General features: G+C 34.4%; 1 protein-coding gene across 1 annotated transcript in view; it reads left to right on the top strand.

Annotated features, from left to right (window-relative positions):
• LOC131166276 (uncharacterized) overlaps nucleotides 1-18,239 on the top strand; it is a 114,943-nt gene that overhangs the window by 36,458 nt on the left and 60,246 nt on the right. The window contains exons 5-7 of the mRNA XM_058124678.1: nucleotides 2,239-2,296; nucleotides 2,706-2,788; nucleotides 15,700-15,777. Of these exons, the coding sequence (XP_057980661.1) occupies nucleotides 2,239-2,296; nucleotides 2,706-2,788; nucleotides 15,700-15,777 (219 nt within the window). The remainder of the gene's footprint in view (nucleotides 1-2,238; nucleotides 2,297-2,705; nucleotides 2,789-15,699; nucleotides 15,778-18,239) is intronic.

The raw sequence follows: 18,239 nt of genomic DNA, 5'->3' as shown, positions 1-18,239 counted from the left end.
ACCGTTGAAATACTTCTTGGGTATATAAGTATCTAGATCTCATATTAGAACTATTTTGTCATAGAGGAAGTATGTTTTTGTTTTGTTGGATGAAACTGGATTATTGGGATCTAAACAGGTTGATACACCCATGGATCCTAACAACAAGTTAATGCCGGATATGAGTGATTTACCATCTAATCCTGGACAATACCGAAGACTTGTTAAGAAGTTGAATTATCTCATAGTCATTTGGTCGGATATATCTTTTGCTACAACAGCTGTGTGTCAATTTGTATATTCTCCAAAGACAAGTCATTGGGATGCTGTAATTCGCATCTTGAGATATCTCAAAGGTGCACTTGGGAGAGGTCTTTTATATCGTGATTAGGGTCACACTTATATCCATGGATATACAAATGCAGATTGGGCTGGATTGCTTTTTGATTGGAGATCCACCACTAGAAACTATATCTTAGTTGGTGGTAATTTGGTTTCTTGGAAGAGTAAGAGACAAACCGTGGTGGCAAGGTCAAGTGCTGTATCAGAATATAGAGCTATGGCCCACACTGTTAGTGAACTTGTTTGGTTGAAGAACATGTTGGAAGAATTTGGTTTTTCGCATTCTCAGCCTATGAAGTTGATGTGTGACAGTCAAGCTGCTCTTCATATTGCCTCCAACCTAATCTTTTATGAGCGGATGAAGCACATTGAAGTTGATTGCCACTTTGTTCTGGAGAAGCTCATTACAACTGCTTATGTGAAGTCGGGCACGCAGCTTGCTGATTTGTTTACCAAAGCGTTGGGGGGGGGGGGGGGTGGTTGTGTTAAATTCATTTGGAACAAGCCTTGAGCGTATGACATTTATCCTCCAGCTTGAGCGGGAGTGTTAAGAGGTTATTTATGTCTTTTAGTATTATTATTATTGAGTGTGTTAATATGTTAATCAATGAGAGTTAGTAAGGGTATTATTGTTATTAGAATGTATTTAATTTGTATTATAAATAGAGGGAGAGACCTATCATCAAGTCACATCATTAATTTTAATCAAATCTTAACATTATGCAATTGTTAGACCTTAAACACTATCTATGACTCATTCTTGATGTAATTTAGTTATAATATTTTAGTTCTAGATCCAATGTTATTATCTCCATTAAAAGTTTCTGAAGGTTCATAAAAGAATCCCGTTTTTTCTTCTAATTTTCATCATTTTTTTTTTAAAAATCAAAATCAAAATTGACATCGACATTGAAACACCCGTCTAAATCTCCATACTTTTGAAGCCTCGAAACTTTAGTCAAATCAAAATTTAATACCTTGGGACTCACAATGATGCCTTTGCCTGATTTGTGGAATCCAACATAGTAAAAATTGGATTGCTACAGCATTGCCTTTCAAATTATCTTCATCATAGTTGGACTAGAACCATCTAGGCACTTATATCCTTATGCATTGGAGTGTTAGAATGGTAGAACCTACATAATAGAGGGAAAGGGCCGAAATTGTAAAAGATATCTAAACTATTGAAAGCATGAGTTTGCTGTATTTTATTTTTGTGTTTTCTTTTTATGTTTTGTTTTTCTGGGGATTCCCAAATTTCGTTAGGAGATGTCCTCTCCTGATTGTACATTCTTTCTTTATCTAATGAATTTCTTTTTCTATCAAAAAAAAACTATTGAAAGCATGGGAGACGTGTTCTTCTTCATGCTTCTAAGGTTTAAGTTGGTGATTATCTAAAGGCATCAGTGCTTTCGATGTCACAACAAGGGTCTTTATGGCTTTCTTCATCCTGAAGTTGGATACCTTTTAATATCCCCTTCAACTTTTGGAACTTCTATGTTGCTGAAATATGAATCTTCTTTTTTTGCCGTCTTCCAATATTGTTGTATTAATAAGGAATTGATATATCAGATCCAAAAGAGGAACTGCTAAGGATGTATTATGCAGGAAGATTGATCTTAGTGCAAGTGTAACCATGTTTGAGTGTTTCATTAATAAATTAAGTGGTCCTCAGTCACGTACGAGAGCAAATTAAGTCTAGTATTGAGTTTGAGTATTCTTTTGAAAAAGTCATTTCTCCTCATCAGAATTTTTATTTTAAGCCACCAAGTGGACTTTTTCCTATTTTGAAAAGGAAATATTATCCCAATATTTCATATGCCACTTGCACTTGATAGCATAGAAATGTTGAAGAATTTTATGAATTCTGTCAAGTTTGGGAAATCTTTTTATAAGGCTGTCTGTTTATGTTGGCAGCAAAGAACAACTCAGTAAGTGTGGTCTTGATGGATCTATATATGCAACTGTTGAGAAGGTAAGCTATTTATGTTGATAATAATTTTTCTTTCTACCTGTGCTTATGTGCGATGAAGTTAGCATTAAGAAGTTAAAATTCGTGGACTATGTTGAAGATAGTCTTGTGCACGTTTACTTGTTTGGCATTAAATGCTTGAAGTAATATCATGCTGTCCATGGCTATGAATCTCTCAAACGGAATAAAAAGTTGGTTCCTTGGTTTAGCCAAATTCTTATTTTTATGAGGGAAGACAACTCCTAAAGATATTTGACTAAATATATTATCTTTTGAGCACTTGCACACTGCTAGCATCTTGTGATTATGTTTCTGTTCTTGTTGTTAGGTGTCATTCACTCTCTTCTCCAGTAAATGTCCTGAACTTGTAACAGCTGAAAGTTCTTTCTCCTTTGTTTTCTAAATATGGCAGGCAGTTGATGATCGAACTATTGGCCATAACCCTGAGAGGTTGAGTTTGCTGAAAGGTGGAATTGTGTACAGCAATGCAGTGGTGTAAGTAATCCCCCATAATTTTTTTGTGATGTGGGATTTTTAACTTAGTCTATTATGTTTTAGTATCTGTCTGAAATTTATTTTCACTTGCACCAGAATTAGATGCCTTTGATTGTTATATTAAATTGTTTTACTTGTAAAGAAGGGTTTTTACAATTGCTGTAAAGTTAGAGATGGAGGAGAGAAGAAGAGAAGAAGAGAAGAGTAGAAGAAGAAAAACTTAAAAAAGCTGGGCGTCAGTTCCCTGGAGTTTACATAGCTCCATTTCTGCCCTTTTATGTATTATTAATTGTTAAAATTTGATTAAAACGAATGACCTAACTTGAAGATAGGTCTCTCCCTCTATTTATGATAAAAATTAAATGCATTCTAATGACAATAATATCCTCGCTAGCTCTCACTAATTAACACACTAATACACTTAATAATAACAATACTAAAAGACATAAATAACCTCTAACTCTCCCCCTTAAGCTGGAGCATAAATGTCATATGCTACTAGCTTGTTTCAAATGAATTTAACATGAGCACCCCCCAACGCTTTGGTAAACAAATCAGCAAGCTGCATATCCGACTTCATATAAGCAGTAATAATGAGCTTCTGCACAAGTTTCTCCCGAACAAAGTAGCAATCAACTTCAGTGTGGTTCATCCACTCATGAAAGATTGGGTTGGAGGCAATATGAAGAGCAGCTTGATTGTAACAGATCAACTTCATAGGCTGAGAATGAGAAATACCCAATTCTTCCAACATTTTATTCAACCAGACAAGTTCACAAACAGTGTGAGCCATAGCTCTATATTTTGATTTAGCACTTGCCCTTGCCACCATAGTTTGTTTCTTACTCTTCCAAGAAACCAAATTACCACCAACAAAGATACAGTACTCAGTTGTGGATCTCTGGTCAGAAGGCATTCCTACCCAATCTATGTCTGTATATCCATGGATATAAGTGTGACCTGATCACGAGATAAAAGACCTCTCTTGGATGCACCATTGAGATATCTTAAGATGCGAAGTACTGCGTCCTAATGACTTGTCCTTGAAGAATCTAGAAATTGACTCACAAGACTTGTTGCAAAAGATATATCTGGCCGAGTGACTATGAGATAATTCAATTTCCCAACAAGTCTGCTGATATTGTCCAGGATTAGGTAGCAAATCATCCATATCTGGCATCAACTTGCTATTAGGGTCCATGGGTGTATCAAACAATTTAGATCCCCACAATCCAGTTTCATCCAACAGATCAAGAACATACTTTTTGACAAACAAGTTCCTATACGAGATCGAGATACTTCTATGCCCAAGAAGTATTTCAATGGTACAAAATCTATGGTTTGAAACTTAGTCTGTAGTAAAAGTTTTAGACTTTGAATACCTTCAACCCGTATTAACAATATCATCCACATAAACAACAAGAAGGTTCCTGCTCGATGAAGTATGACAATAAAACACGGAATAATCCAGGCACAACGTCAAGGACCAAACTCAAGTCCTACGACACTGAAACGACCAAATCATGCTCTGGGAGACTGTTTTGAACCGTAAAGAGCCTTCTTGAGCCAACACACTAAGCCTGACTCTGCTTGAGCTACAAACCCAGGTGGGTGCTCCATATAAACCTCCTCCTCAAGGTCAACATGCAAGAATGCATTTTTCATATTTAACTGATGTAGAGGACAGTGACAAGTAGTAGACAAGTAGAGGGAGGAACATATTTCTCTTTCAAAAATATTTCATTTCATGCCAGGTGGTGTTCCAAAATACCTTGTCTCATTTGATATTTTTCCAGTATCCTTTAGCCATTTAGTCTTAGCAAATTGGATGCACTGCAGTTAGAATATCCATAAAAGTTTACATCAATTAACCAAATGAAGAAATAGTGAGGGTCTGCACAACCATCAAAACCAAAAGAGTGCCTAGGTTTATTCACTTCTTGAGAATTGCCAACCTCTTGATAACCAAATGTGTTGAAGTTTTCATTTTTCCCCCCTTCAGCCCTTGGAAGGGATGGATATGTGATGAAAAGAGGAGAAAAAAAAGAGATAAAATTAAGATTTGATGCAAAGGAGGAAGGCAATTGTTAGATTACCACTTTACCTAAAAGCTTAAGTTAGTAGGTAGTGGGCCAATCATGTATATCAAGCTTTAGCACTCCTCCGCACGTGCAGCTTGATAGCACATTGAGAGATAAACACACGATGAGTAACACCCATCATAATGTATATTTCGATTTTATTTGTTAGATTTCGATTTTACCTAAAAGTTTAAGCTGTTAGGTTGTGGGCCAATAATGTATATCAAGCTTTAACAGCAATAAATTTTTTTCTTTTGTCAGTGCAAGAATGAGAAATATACAGAAGTATGGACCTAGTGCAAATTCACACACTAACCGATTAGAAATATACAGAAGTATGGACCAAGTGCAAATTCATGCACTTACCAATTAAATAAGAAATAGAACTCAAATTTCTAGGTAGTGCAAGCACATACTGAGGTCGATGTTCACCAAAGTGTCTGTAAGTGCGCTGATTGGAGGAATCTTTTAATCTGATTTTTTCCATTTTTTATTTGTTTTATTCATTTATTTTTTCTAGATTTTTCCAGATTTCTTATGGTTGAAGTTTTTTTCTCTTTTTTTATAAATTCTTCTCTTCTCAATGAAATCTCATTTTTGTTATAAAAAAAAGTTTAGTTCTCGCATTTATAGGAGCCGCATGTAGCCTTTCCAAAGTGTCCATAAATAGCTAATGAAAACTATGAATTCTTCACAAATATTCTCAATATCTTGAAGCTGCTTGTGTATTTACTGCTTACAAAGTCCCTTTAATCTTGCTTTCGACTTCAACTCAGCTTTTCATGTCTCAGGAACCAAATCAATTTCTCTTAGCGAACAGTCAATTTATTGCCTAAATATCCACAATATCACACAAATATGGAATGGATGTTTGCAGACCTGTAAATCTGTAACTCATGCTGGCAGATTAATTTCTTGTCATTATTCTGGAAATCTTCCTGCAGATCTATAATTTTTTGCAATCAAACTCTAGCAGAAAATTCCAATTTTTACTCCTAAGCTCAGTCAAAATATTGTTTAAGATCAGATTATTGAGTCAAAGTCAGTATGTCATGGGATAAGCTTCTGGACCTTTCAATTCAGACTGCAGCAACATTCCCCCCCTCCCCCCCCCCCCCCCCCCCCCCGGGGAACTTTCTCTGAATTTTAGAACTGGCAGCAGCATACTTTCTTTTTTTTTCTGGAATCTTCTCTAAATTCAGAATGTCAGCAGTTTCTTTTTCCTTTTGTTTTTCCTGCTTTCTTCTAGAATATTTTTTTCCTGTCTTCACAGCAGCAACAAAGTTGTTATTGCCCCTAGGGCTTTGAACGTAGCTGGCAATGTTCTAACACTGGCCTAGCAATGCTCCTGGGCTCTCTGTCTCACGAAACACCTTTCCCTCCCTTTCTCACGAATCTCCCTGGGGTTTCGAAGGTAGCCGGAGCTGCTTCGATGACCAGAGGAGTTGCTGCAGCAGAGGTAGATCAGAAGCAGTGACTCATTGGAGGAAGATTTTTCTTCTTCAACTCATTGGTTCTGGTACTTCCCAGTTGGTGCAATGATAAGCTCTTTAGAAGGTAGTGGAAACCTACTGCATACAAGAATGCAAGTTCATAGCTTCATATTCATGAAAGCCCTAGCAAGGTCAAAGCTTCTTCTTCGAATGTCATCTGCAGGGCTCAGAGCGGGAAGGTCAGGGATGTTTCAATTTCTCTCTCTAGTTCTCTTTCTTCCTCTCTTGCTTAACAACTTGCATATGCTGCTATGAAGCTTATTGCTATAGATTGAAGGAAAATCCTTGGACAAGGGCAGGGCGGGTTTTCTCTTTGCTTGTGGTTGAGAATAATGCTGTCCGAAACAGGTGGGTTAAGTTTTCGCAAGAGACTATATCCTGATTTGCTGATGGATTGTCGGTTTCAGTCGGATCGATTGAGGATTTTGATGTATGTGTAAGGGTATCACATAGTATTGGCTGTCTATTAGGTGGACAAAGGTGAGAAATTTTTGGAGTTAGAATTGAGATGGAAAGGTAAGAAATCTTCAGTATTTATTCCTTGCGGCACAAAGGGCGAGGGGAGGTGTTACTTTGCTAGAGATTTCAGCGAGTTGGCTAAGGAATTTCAGAAGGATTTTGGTGGTGTAGCTGCAGATGGTTGTTCTTGTCCCAGATTGTGGAATCAGGTGCTGCCGGAAGGTAAAAAGGGGGAAGGTGAAAGATGCAGAAGTCAAGATCTATCTGAAAATCAGGATAGGGAGGTGGGAAGAGAAGAGCAATGCTGTAGGTGTGGAGATACAATATAGAAGAAGGATTATGGGTTCTCGGAGCCTGTTTCCAGTGCTAACCAACCAGAATCAACAGACCAGAATGCAAACGAAACTAGGTTCCCAAGGAGAGCTGCACATATCTATGAGGCACCTAGGGTTGTTTTAGGGAAGGAGATCATGAAGAGGAGTGGACCGGGTGGTTTTTCTCTTGTGTTGTACCTGGCCCAAATAATTGATAAAGTAGGTACATCTGTCTTGTGTAAACTGGATCAATCATTTTAGCAGACCCAGTGTTTAGGTAAGTCTGATGTGGGCAGTACTATGGGGATTAAGAGAGGACCAAGGTCTCAAATTTTGATTTCGACTCAAATTTCGAAGCTCCAAAAGTACGGAAATTTCAATTTCGATTTTGATTTGAAAATATAACCGAAATCAGTAGTAAAACATGGAATTCTTTGTGAAACTTTAGAAATGGTTAATAGGCAATAATAATGTATGTTTTAGGACTAATATATTACAAGTACATCTATGTTGTGTGTGAGGTGGAAAAGTTGTAAAATAGTATGTGTATCAAACATATTTGTAAGATAATGTGCATTAAATATATTTTAGATTAACAAATGAAATTCATAAATCATTCATTATTTATTATACAAATAATGGCAATTTAGACATGAATGGTTAAATAAAATGTTGTTATAAGTTTATTTTTTCATATAATTTCAAAAGCACTTGTACTAATCTTTTTTGGTTTGATAAAAATAAATAAAATAAATTAAGGGAGAAATTTCATTTCACTCCTAAATCTCTCATTTGAATTCCGAGGAAATTTCATTGCATAATTAAAATTTTGACACGTTTCCCTAAAATTTCAAGATTTCTATAAATTTCGGATGATTCATTGAGATTTTGATGGAAATTATGCAAAATGGAAATTGACTGCCATTTCGAGGGTGACGAAAATCGGAAATTTAGATGGAAATTTCGACAATTTCGTGGGAATTTAAGACCATGGGGAGGACCACATCTTTTGGGTTCCACTTTGAAGGATCTAGGTGATATAAGTACTTCCTTGCTGGATCCCAATAATGGGCAGGCCCAAAATACCGTTCCTAGTGTTCTGGAGTTGATAAGTAGGAAGGAGGACTTTTTACCTTTTGATAATGGTCTTCTTTTACAAGCTTCAGTTCTCCAACATACAAATCGAAAGGATCAAGCTTCAGAGCAAAATAAAAGTTAAAGATGAGACTAGTGTCAAAGAGGGATTAAAAGGGGGGGGGGGGGGGGGGGGGGGGGGGGGGGGTTTGTTCAAATTCTAACAGATTTTGAGGGCAACATGGTTTATGCTCATCAGAAGGCAGCTCTTATGGGTGCAGAGGTGAGGAAGGTGTTTGATGATGATAAGAGAGAAAATTCTAGTGAGTCAATACAAGCCTTAAGTACCACTAGGTGAGGTCGGCTATATGAATCCATTTTCGCCAATTTACGCAATCATGGACAATTTCCTTCAACAAATTTAGGGCTATTGAATCCTTTCTCACTATCTCATTCCAAGCTATTTTAGATCCATCCCTACCTCTTCTACTGCCCCTCACAGTAACTAACTCACTCTTCCTCACTAGCACACTATGTGGCCTACGTTGCTAATGCCCAAACCACTTGAGCCGTCTTACTTTTATCTTATCTTCTATAGGAGCTATGCCTAATTTACCGTGAATATTTTCATTTCTTAATTTATGTTTTAACGTTACATCACGCATCCATCTAAGCATTCTTATCTTGGCAACTTTTACTTTTTGGATATGTTGTTTACGTTCTGATTCATATAGCATAGCTGATCTTACAACCGTTCTATAAAAACTTCCCTTTTTAATTTTAAGGGTATTCTACGATCACAAAGCACACTTGAAGCATTCTCCATTTTACCTAACCTGCTTTAACTCTGTGCATTACATCCTCTTCAATTTTTTCCTCAGCTTGCATAACAAATCCACGATATCGAAATCTACCAGTGCTATTGATTTCTTCATCATCAAGTTTAACTTTGTTATTACTGAAATTACATTTTGTATATTATGTCTTATTTCTACTTATCCTAAAGCCTCTAGATTTTAAAGCTTTTCTCCATAATTCTAACTTAGACTTTACTCCACCCATCGTTTCATCAATCAAGACAATATCATCTGCAAACAACATACTCCATGGAACCTCATTTTGGATACTCCAAGTAAGTTGATCCATCGCTAAAGCAAAAAGATAAGAGATTGAAGCATATCCTTGATGTACACATATTGTGATTGGAAATTCTCTAGTTTCTCCACCTATAGTGCTAACACTAATCTTTACTCCATTGAACATATCCTTAGTGACATCAGTATACTATATGCCTACTACATACACATTTTTTTTTTCCCTAAAACCCACCATAGAACCTCTCTAGATACCCTATCATACACTTTCTTTGAGTAATAAATACCATATGCAACTCCCTCTTCTTTTCCCTAAACTTTTCCATTGATCTTATTAAAAGATATATAGCTTTTGTAGTAGATCTCCTAAGCATAAAATCAAATTGATTTTTTGGGACCTTTGTTTCTAGCCTTAATCTTTGTTCAATTATCCTTTTTCGTAGTTTCATTGTATGACTTATAAGTTTAATTCCACGATAGTTATTACAAGTTTGAATATCTCCTTTATTATTGTATATAGGTATTTTAAAGTGCTTGTCCTCTATTCGTCTAACATTTTCTTAGTTTTTATAATTGTGTGAAATAAATCAGTTAACCATGTACTTCTATTATCACCTAAGCATTTCCAAGATTCAATTAGGATGTTATCTAGTCCTATAGCTTTTCCATTTATCATCTATTTTAGTGCAAACCTTATTTTATTAACTCTAATCTTGTATTTTTAGTCTTTTCCTCATTTGTCAATACTAAGTTGAAGCCTTCTACTTAGTTTTCATTAAATAGCTTAAAAAGTCACTTCACATCTTTCTTTTATGTCTTCTTCCTTAACCAAGACAATATTATCCTCACTTTTTATACATTACATTACCTTAGTCCTTACTCTTTCTTTCTCTTGCTCTGGGAAGTTTAAATATATTTCTTTCCCATTCTTTTGTATCTAAACTAGCATACAAATTATTAAATGATCTATGTTTAGCTTCATTAACAGCCTTTTATGCATCTTTTCTCGTCTTTTTATACTTTTCAAAATTATCTACGTTCGTTCTACATTTTTGCCATGTTTTTTACCAAATTCTTTGTCTTTAAGACTTTTTGGACATCTTGATCTCACCACCAACTTTATTTGCTATTTAAGTTTTATTATGCCCACTTTTGGAGGTTATTAAGTATTCTCTCGTCTTCTTAAAAGAAGTATTCATTGTAATAAAATCATATGACATGGCAAAGTATAAGATCATCTCCGCAGTCTCATTTTTGTCTCCATATCCGTCCTCCATGTATCCTCTCACGACCTTTATTATCCCTTTCAACATGTCCATTTAGATTTGATCCTATGAATATTTTCTCAGCCTTTGATATGCCTCGTATAATACTACCCATATCTTCCCAAAGTCTCTTAATATTTTATGCTAAGCCTACTTGAGGAGCATAAGCACTAATGGTATTTATTATCTTTTGGCCTAAGAGCATCTTAATTTTTATAATTTTATCCCCTACTCTTTGGACATCTACAACTCTATCTTTTAAGTATTTTTCTACAATAATTCCTATCGTATTCTTATGTTTTTCTTTTCTAGTGTACCAAAATTTAAATCTTGATTTATTAATTTCTCTAGTTTTCTCCCCCACCCACTTTGTTTCTTGAAGGAAGATTAGATTATTTTTTCTTCTAATCATTGTGTCCATAATTTCCATGCTTTTACCCATACCTATATTCCAAGTTGCTAATCTAATTCTATTCTTTTGAATTAACTTCTTTACTCGCCCTTGTTCAGAATGGTGTGGGAAACATTGCATAGTTGACCTCATCCACTTTTTGCTACACTCGAGTGATATAAGTGCAATGTGTTGCTCATAGGGGACGCCTCAGCGAATAATCGATAGGATTCATATTATAGTGATCTGACAAGTTTTACATTGACTATCAACTACCTAACGCAACCCTCCTTCTTTACCTGGGCTTAGGATCGACTATGTGAAAAATATGGGCATTAAGTGCATCATGTGCACAGTTAAAAATTTGGTGAGTCAGTTTCAAAGATTTTAAAGGGGGATTTAGCATGGTGGAAGACTAAATTGGGGGTAGGCTGGTAGCAATGGGGCAAGTGATGGAAGGGAGATAAAGAAATGGGGGTTTTTTTTTTATATTCTGAGAATGATGAAATTAATGAGTTCGATTTTGGTGGGGGATTGCTGTTGGATGAGTATCAAGAACATTATGGTTATGTTTATGATTTTTGTTAGGAACCACGAGATTTATCTTATGTTAATCCTTCCCTGTTGGAGGGTTTAGAAGCAGTATCTATTTTTGAAAGTGATCGGTTGGTTAATGATTTATAGCATAGAGATGGAATTTTGCCTACACCAAGTAGAGGAGATGCACTATGGAGGCGGTAAAAGCTCAAGACCTTTTGGATAAAATGGATTTAAAGTTGACAGATTTTAGAGGAAATGAAGTGCGATTGGATGGTCACAAAAGTCACAAGATGAAGGGTCAAAGAAAGTTTGCAAATTTGAAGAGCTTGATAAATTATGATGGAAAGGTTTTAAAAGAGGTTTCCTTGGTTTATTTAGCCTAGTTTTATTTTGTGATCTCGAGTGTTTTGCTTTCTATCTTATTTTCTGTTTTATTTTTTCTTTGATGATCTTTTGTTGTTATTTGGTGGATTCCTTGTCTCCAAGTGTTGTACCTTCTCTTCTTTCTATATAATATAGCTTCTTTATTGTAAAAAAAAAAATACTATTATTTTATGTTAGATCAAAAGGCCTTCGTTGTTCTGGGGAATTTGTAGATGGGGTTGTTAAGGCTTGATTACATTGTTGGCCCACAACCTAATAGCTTATGCTTTTAGGCAGTGTTAAAAGGCGAAGGCGTAAGGTGAAGCGTTTAACCCTCCTTAAGGCGAGGCGTAAGCCTCAAGGCGCTGAGGCATAAGCATTTTGGGACTGTATTTTTTTAAATAATTAATAAATAAAATCAATTTATATACAGTAAAAAAATGAGAAAAATTTAGAATAATGGTGAAAAAAATAAAAACATAATTTTTAAATATCATATAAGCCAATTTTAGATAACAAACACAAATAATACATTTTAAAAAAGTAAACATGAGCCACATTATCAAAAGAAATGAAAAATCCAAATTAAAGCATCATCCAAAAGAATAAAAAAAGCCAAATTAAAGTCATCCACTAATTTCTAAGAATACAAAACTAAATGAACAAAGGTAGATCAAATTGGAAGGGTCCACAACTCGTCGGAGAGAGACGAGAAGCTTGGAGGAATCATCAGAGAGGGAGAAGGTGCTTGAGGAAAGCTACGGAAGCTTCGTTGAGTCATCGAGGATGGAGAAGGAGCTGGAGGGAAGCTACGGAAGCTTCGTTGACTTGTCGGAGAAACTAGAGGCTTTGTCGAGAGACCTGAAGCTTTGTCTAGAGGAATCGTTGAGAGAGGAGAAGACTGGAGGCTTCGTCAAGAGAGCAGAGGAGAAGAAACTTCGCGGGAGAGAGAGGGATGAAAGCATATGCCTTGACACTTGAGGTGTAAAAAGGCATGTTTTCTCACCTGATGCGTACACCTTTTCACCCGATGCGTACACTTTTTTGGAATTACGCATTTCCACTTACGCCTTTTAAATCACTGCTTTTAGGTGAAGTGGTACTCTAACATGGTATCAAAGCTGGTTACGAAAAGGTTCTGGATTCTAATCTTGTTTCTTGCATATATTGTTTGGTGTTTAAAAATATATTTTGTTCCATGTTATCATGGGTGTTATTTATCATGTGTTTATCTCTTCACATGCCCTCGGGCTGCACGTGTGAGGGAGTGTTAAAGCTTGATATACATTGTTGGCCCACAACAAAACAGCTTAAGCTTTTACGTGGGGTAAAGGGATTCATGCTTGATTTCTAGGGGCTTTGGTAAATTGAAGTTTGGCTTTGATACCAATAGATGTAAGACAAGAAAGGGAAAATGTGAGGAGAAAGAACAGAGACAAGCATAAGATAAGAGAGAAATAAGGAGACAAGGGAAGAAAGAGAGTTGACGTAGAGCAGATTCAGTAATCATCCAAAATCAATTATCACTTGCATCTTAAGCCTTTTCTTTGTAGAGAAACCTTAAGGAAAAAACAATTAAAAATTTAAAAATAAAACCAAAATAATTAAAAAAAAAATTATGAAATAGCCTCAAATTAATTTTAATATCAAAACAAACCTAAAAACAATTATTGTCGGCCCATGGCCTAACAAACTTTTAGGTAAAGTGGTATTAGAGCTAGTTACCGGGAGGTATTAGAGCTAGGTTCCATTCTTTTTGCCCGCATTTATTGTGTGGTGTTTAAAAAATTATTGCATCCCATGTAATAGGTATTTATTGTGTGTCTATCTCTTTATGTGCCATCAGACTGTACGTACAGGGGAGTGTTAAAAATTGATATACATTGTTGGCCACAGCCTAACAGCTTCAGCTTTTAGGTAAAGTGGTATTCTAAAAAACTAAAATATCTAGAGCAACCTAAATTAACTAAAATTCCTAAATATCTTATTTACTAGACAAAGACAAATCCCTAATTTATAAATCTTCGATTGGAATATGACTGCCTAGAATTAATCAAACAATGTTGCATCACTTATCCTTGTCTCTGCGATTCTGTTTTTTTCTCTAGAAATTTCTCTTGTCTAAAAAAAATATTTTTTTTGTACTTGAGCTGTTACCCTTTCGTAAAAAATGTAGACAAGATAAACTTCATTAAAGAGAAGAAAGTTACAAATAATGGAGGACAAGATATCTTCCTAAAATTAAACATTTATGCCCAACATTCCTATCACATATGCTAAATGCTTGATATGCATTGTTGGCCCACAATCTAACAACTTAGGGGCCGTTTGGTATCACTATAAAAAATTATAGAAACGAAAACAGAAGCTAAAAACTAGAAACCAACAAGCCATTTGTTTAATATTTATAAAAGTAAAACAAATCAAAAACTAAATTATACATGCTCATTTTTGTCTTTAAATCAAATAATAGTATAAAAAATATTATTAAAATAGTAAAATTGCATAATAATACACATTAATAGATACTATAATAAAAATAATGATCAATAATAATTTTTCTTAATTGTTATACTTCCAAAATTGACTTTATAATAAAAATTTTATTGGACATAACAATTGAAAAATTGTAAAAATATTTTGTGTTTGGATATATTATTATTTTTAAAAATTTATCTATATTTTTATTTTAATTATATTTAAATTTATATAATCATTTAATTTTAATTTTAATTTTAAAGTGTATAAAATGAATGATTTAATTCAAAATAAATATTTTTGGATATTAAAATTTCTAGCAATGGGTTGTCAAAACAATTGAAAACCACAAAATCTGGTTTTTAGCTTTTTCGCGCACAAGCCCTTAAGCTTTTAGGTAAAATGGTATCTAACATGGTGCCAGAGTTGGTTACCAAGAGGTCCTCGGTTCTAGTCTTGTTGCTTGCTTTATTGTGTGGTGTTTAAAAACTATTTTATTCTTTGTAATTGATGTTGTTTATCATTTGTTTATCTTTCCACGTGCTATCGAGCTGCATGAGCAGAGGGGAGTGTTAAAGGCTTGAAATACATTGTTGGCCTACAACCTATCAGCTTTAGGCTTTTAGGTAAAGTGGTATTCTAACAACATATTTTTTGAAATCAATTAGTTTTACAAATTAGTAGTCTAATTTTTATAGAAATTAATGCTTGCTTGTATGCCTACTAGAGATATTAAATTGTGCATAGGTTTTCATTTGATATTCTAATTTGATTTAATTGTATTACTGCCTTTAATTTGGAAAAAAAGAATATAAATCTTATAATTCTTGTCGTATTTTTTAATTTTTCTTACCACATTATATGGATGTTAAGTGGGTCACAAAACCATAATAGAACCTGGAGATATTTATTCATTTATTTCATGTTGTTGTGGAATCTTTTAAACAGGGGCTGGTTCAATAAGGATTTATACTATATTCTATAATGAATATAATATTTCTTTTGTAGCAGACTTTTCTAAATTTTTGTTAATAAGATCTGTAGTTATTTTCTCCCTGAGATAGACCTGTTATCTTTTGGTTACGTTGGTGTAGAAATTTTCTTGATAAACTGTTTATCCTATGAGAAGCTTCACTGCCTTCTGGTGTAGTTTGCTCCAAGGAATATTTAAAAATTAATTGAAGTGACAATGCATACTAATAAATTTTAGCAGAAGTCAGGTAGTTCATGTAATAGTTTTAGTAAACAGGGTAAATACAGGGAGGATGCTTTGTATATAACCCTCTTGGTTCCCTCTCCAATGTGTTTCTTACAAGAAGTATCTTTGTCATAAACTTTTCATTCTTTTTTCATTTACAGGACAGTCTCTCCTACTTATCTTAAAGAGACACTCTGCTCTGGGTGGCTTGCCAGCACTTTGATCAGAAATCGTGATAAGTATGTTTCTCCACCTGTTGCAGTTCTGAACCTTCTGATTCAATATATATTTTTTTTCATTGCATTGCATTAAACTCCTATGTATCTTTCTTTTGAAGTCTCGTTCATCTATCTATGAACTACTAGGGTTGCTCATTGGCCATAATTTTGAATTACTACCTCAGAAAGGTTTATAGTATTTATTTTGCTCAAGTCCTAGCATTTTACATCTTTTTTGTTTTATAAAAACAGTATAGTTTTTATTGTTACTTTTGTTAGTTATGATAAGTTATATTTATGTTTGAAAAATCTTCTTTCTTTACTTGAAGTTCATGAATTTATAGTTGTTAGAAGAGATGGGCTATTTTAGTAATTGTGCAGTCCAAATGGGAGTATTTTTGCCATTCAAGTCATTATTTGTTAACTATCTATGCTATAGAGCCATCCTGGTCTGCCCTTTCCCTAGAAACCGCACAAGTGGGAGCTTTATGCACCGAGCTATTTCGACCAAGTATCCTTATCTTTTGAAATTAAGACCAAAAATTCCTAACAAAAGTTAATTTCAATAGTAGGTATAGAATTATGAATAGTTAATAACTGAATATCAATTTATGGGCAAAAGTATACTAATTTTTTAGAAGGGTGACTAAATATTCAAAAAAGAAATAAATTTTCATACTATATATATGACTAGAAATTGTGTTAACCATTTTGTGAACAAAAGTATTCTTATCTTTTTAAAGTAAGACCAAATATTCTCAAAGGAAGTAAATTTATATATAGTGAAGTAAATCAACCAAAATTATATAAATTTACATTTAGATTAAGGGCTATTAAATCCTTCCTCACCACCTCATTTCAAGTTATTTTAGGCCTACCCCTACATCTTTTCATGCCGGAAATAATAACTAACTCACTCCTCCTCATAGGTGCTCTAGTAGGCCTGCCTCAAATAACCAAGCCATCTAAGCTGCTCCTCCCTGATCTTGTTTTTAATCAGTGCTATGCCTACATTATTGCATATATGCTCGTTTATTACTTTATCTATTAATGTTAGACCACTCATCCACCTTAACATTTGAATTTCAGCAACTTTTACTTTTTGTACATGTTGTTTCTTAGTTGCCCAACATTCTAAACCATAAAGCGTGGCTGGCCTTATAGTCGTCTGATAAAACTTTCCTTTTAATTTTAAGGGCATTTTACAATCACACAACACACCCGATGCACTCCTCCATTTTATCCAACTTATTTTAATTCTATGTACTACATCTTCTTTAATTTCCCCTTCGGCTTGCATACTAGATCCAAGATATCTAAATCTATTAATGCTATTAATCTCTTGATCATCGAGTTTAATCTTCTATCCGTTGCTACTCCTTACATTATTGAAAATACATTTTGTATATTTTGTCGTATTCCTACTTATCTTAAACCCTTTAGACTCTAATGTGGCTCGTCAAAGTTCTAGCTTAGATTGCACTTCACTCCTACTATCATCAATCAACACAATATCATCTACAAACAACATACACCACGGGATCTCATTATGGACATTCCTAGTAAGTTCATCAATTACTAAAGTAAAAAGATAAGGACTCAAAGTAGAACCTTGATGTATACCTATTGTGATTTGAAAATCTCTAGATTCCCCACCTATAGTCCTCACGCTACTCACTACTTTGTCATATATATCCTTAATGACCTCAGTATATCTACTCCAAACTCCTTTTTTTTTTTCTAAGACACACCAAAGAACTTCCCTAGGTGCTCTATCACATGCTTTTTCTAGGTCAATAAAAACCGTATGCAAGTCCCTCTTCTTTTCCCTAAACTTTTCAATGAAACTTCTTAGAAGATGAATAGCTTTTGTTGTTGATCTCCTAGGCATAAAACCAAATTGATTTTCTGAAATCTTCATTTCTAGTCTTATTTAATGTTCAATTACCCTTTCCTATAATTTCATTGTACGATTCATAATCTTAATTCCACTATAGTTATTACAGTTTTGAATATCACCTTTGTTTGTACAAAAATAGCTTAAGCTTTTAGGTAAAGTGGTAATTGGTAATCTAACATGGTACCGGTGCTGGTTACTAGAAGGTCCTAGGTTCTAGTCTTATTGACTCTATTTATTATGTGGTGTTTAAAAATTTATTGTATTCCTTGTTATGGGTGTTGTCTATCATGTGCTTATCTCTCCACGTGCTGTCAGGCTGCACGTGTAGGGGAATGTTAACATACATTATTGGCCTACAAATTATTAGCTTGAGCTTTTATGTTAAGGAGTAATCTAACAAGTTATATCTCAAAATAAAATAGGTAAGTTCTTATTCTAAAATTATTATGGAGTGTCTAACATCATTTGAATGAATACTATTTTAACTTCTAAAAAATAAATTTTTGAAATAAAATGATAAACCTAGAACTACCCCAAATAATTTATTTCAAATTTAAAAAAACTCCTTAAATGATCGTTAAGT

Source organism: Malania oleifera, chromosome 10 (assembly GCF_029873635.1).
Source record: "Malania oleifera isolate guangnan ecotype guangnan chromosome 10, ASM2987363v1, whole genome shotgun sequence".
Lineage (NCBI taxonomy): Eukaryota > Viridiplantae > Streptophyta > Magnoliopsida > Santalales > Ximeniaceae > Malania > Malania oleifera.
This window is presented reverse-complemented; position numbering and strand designations above follow the sequence as displayed.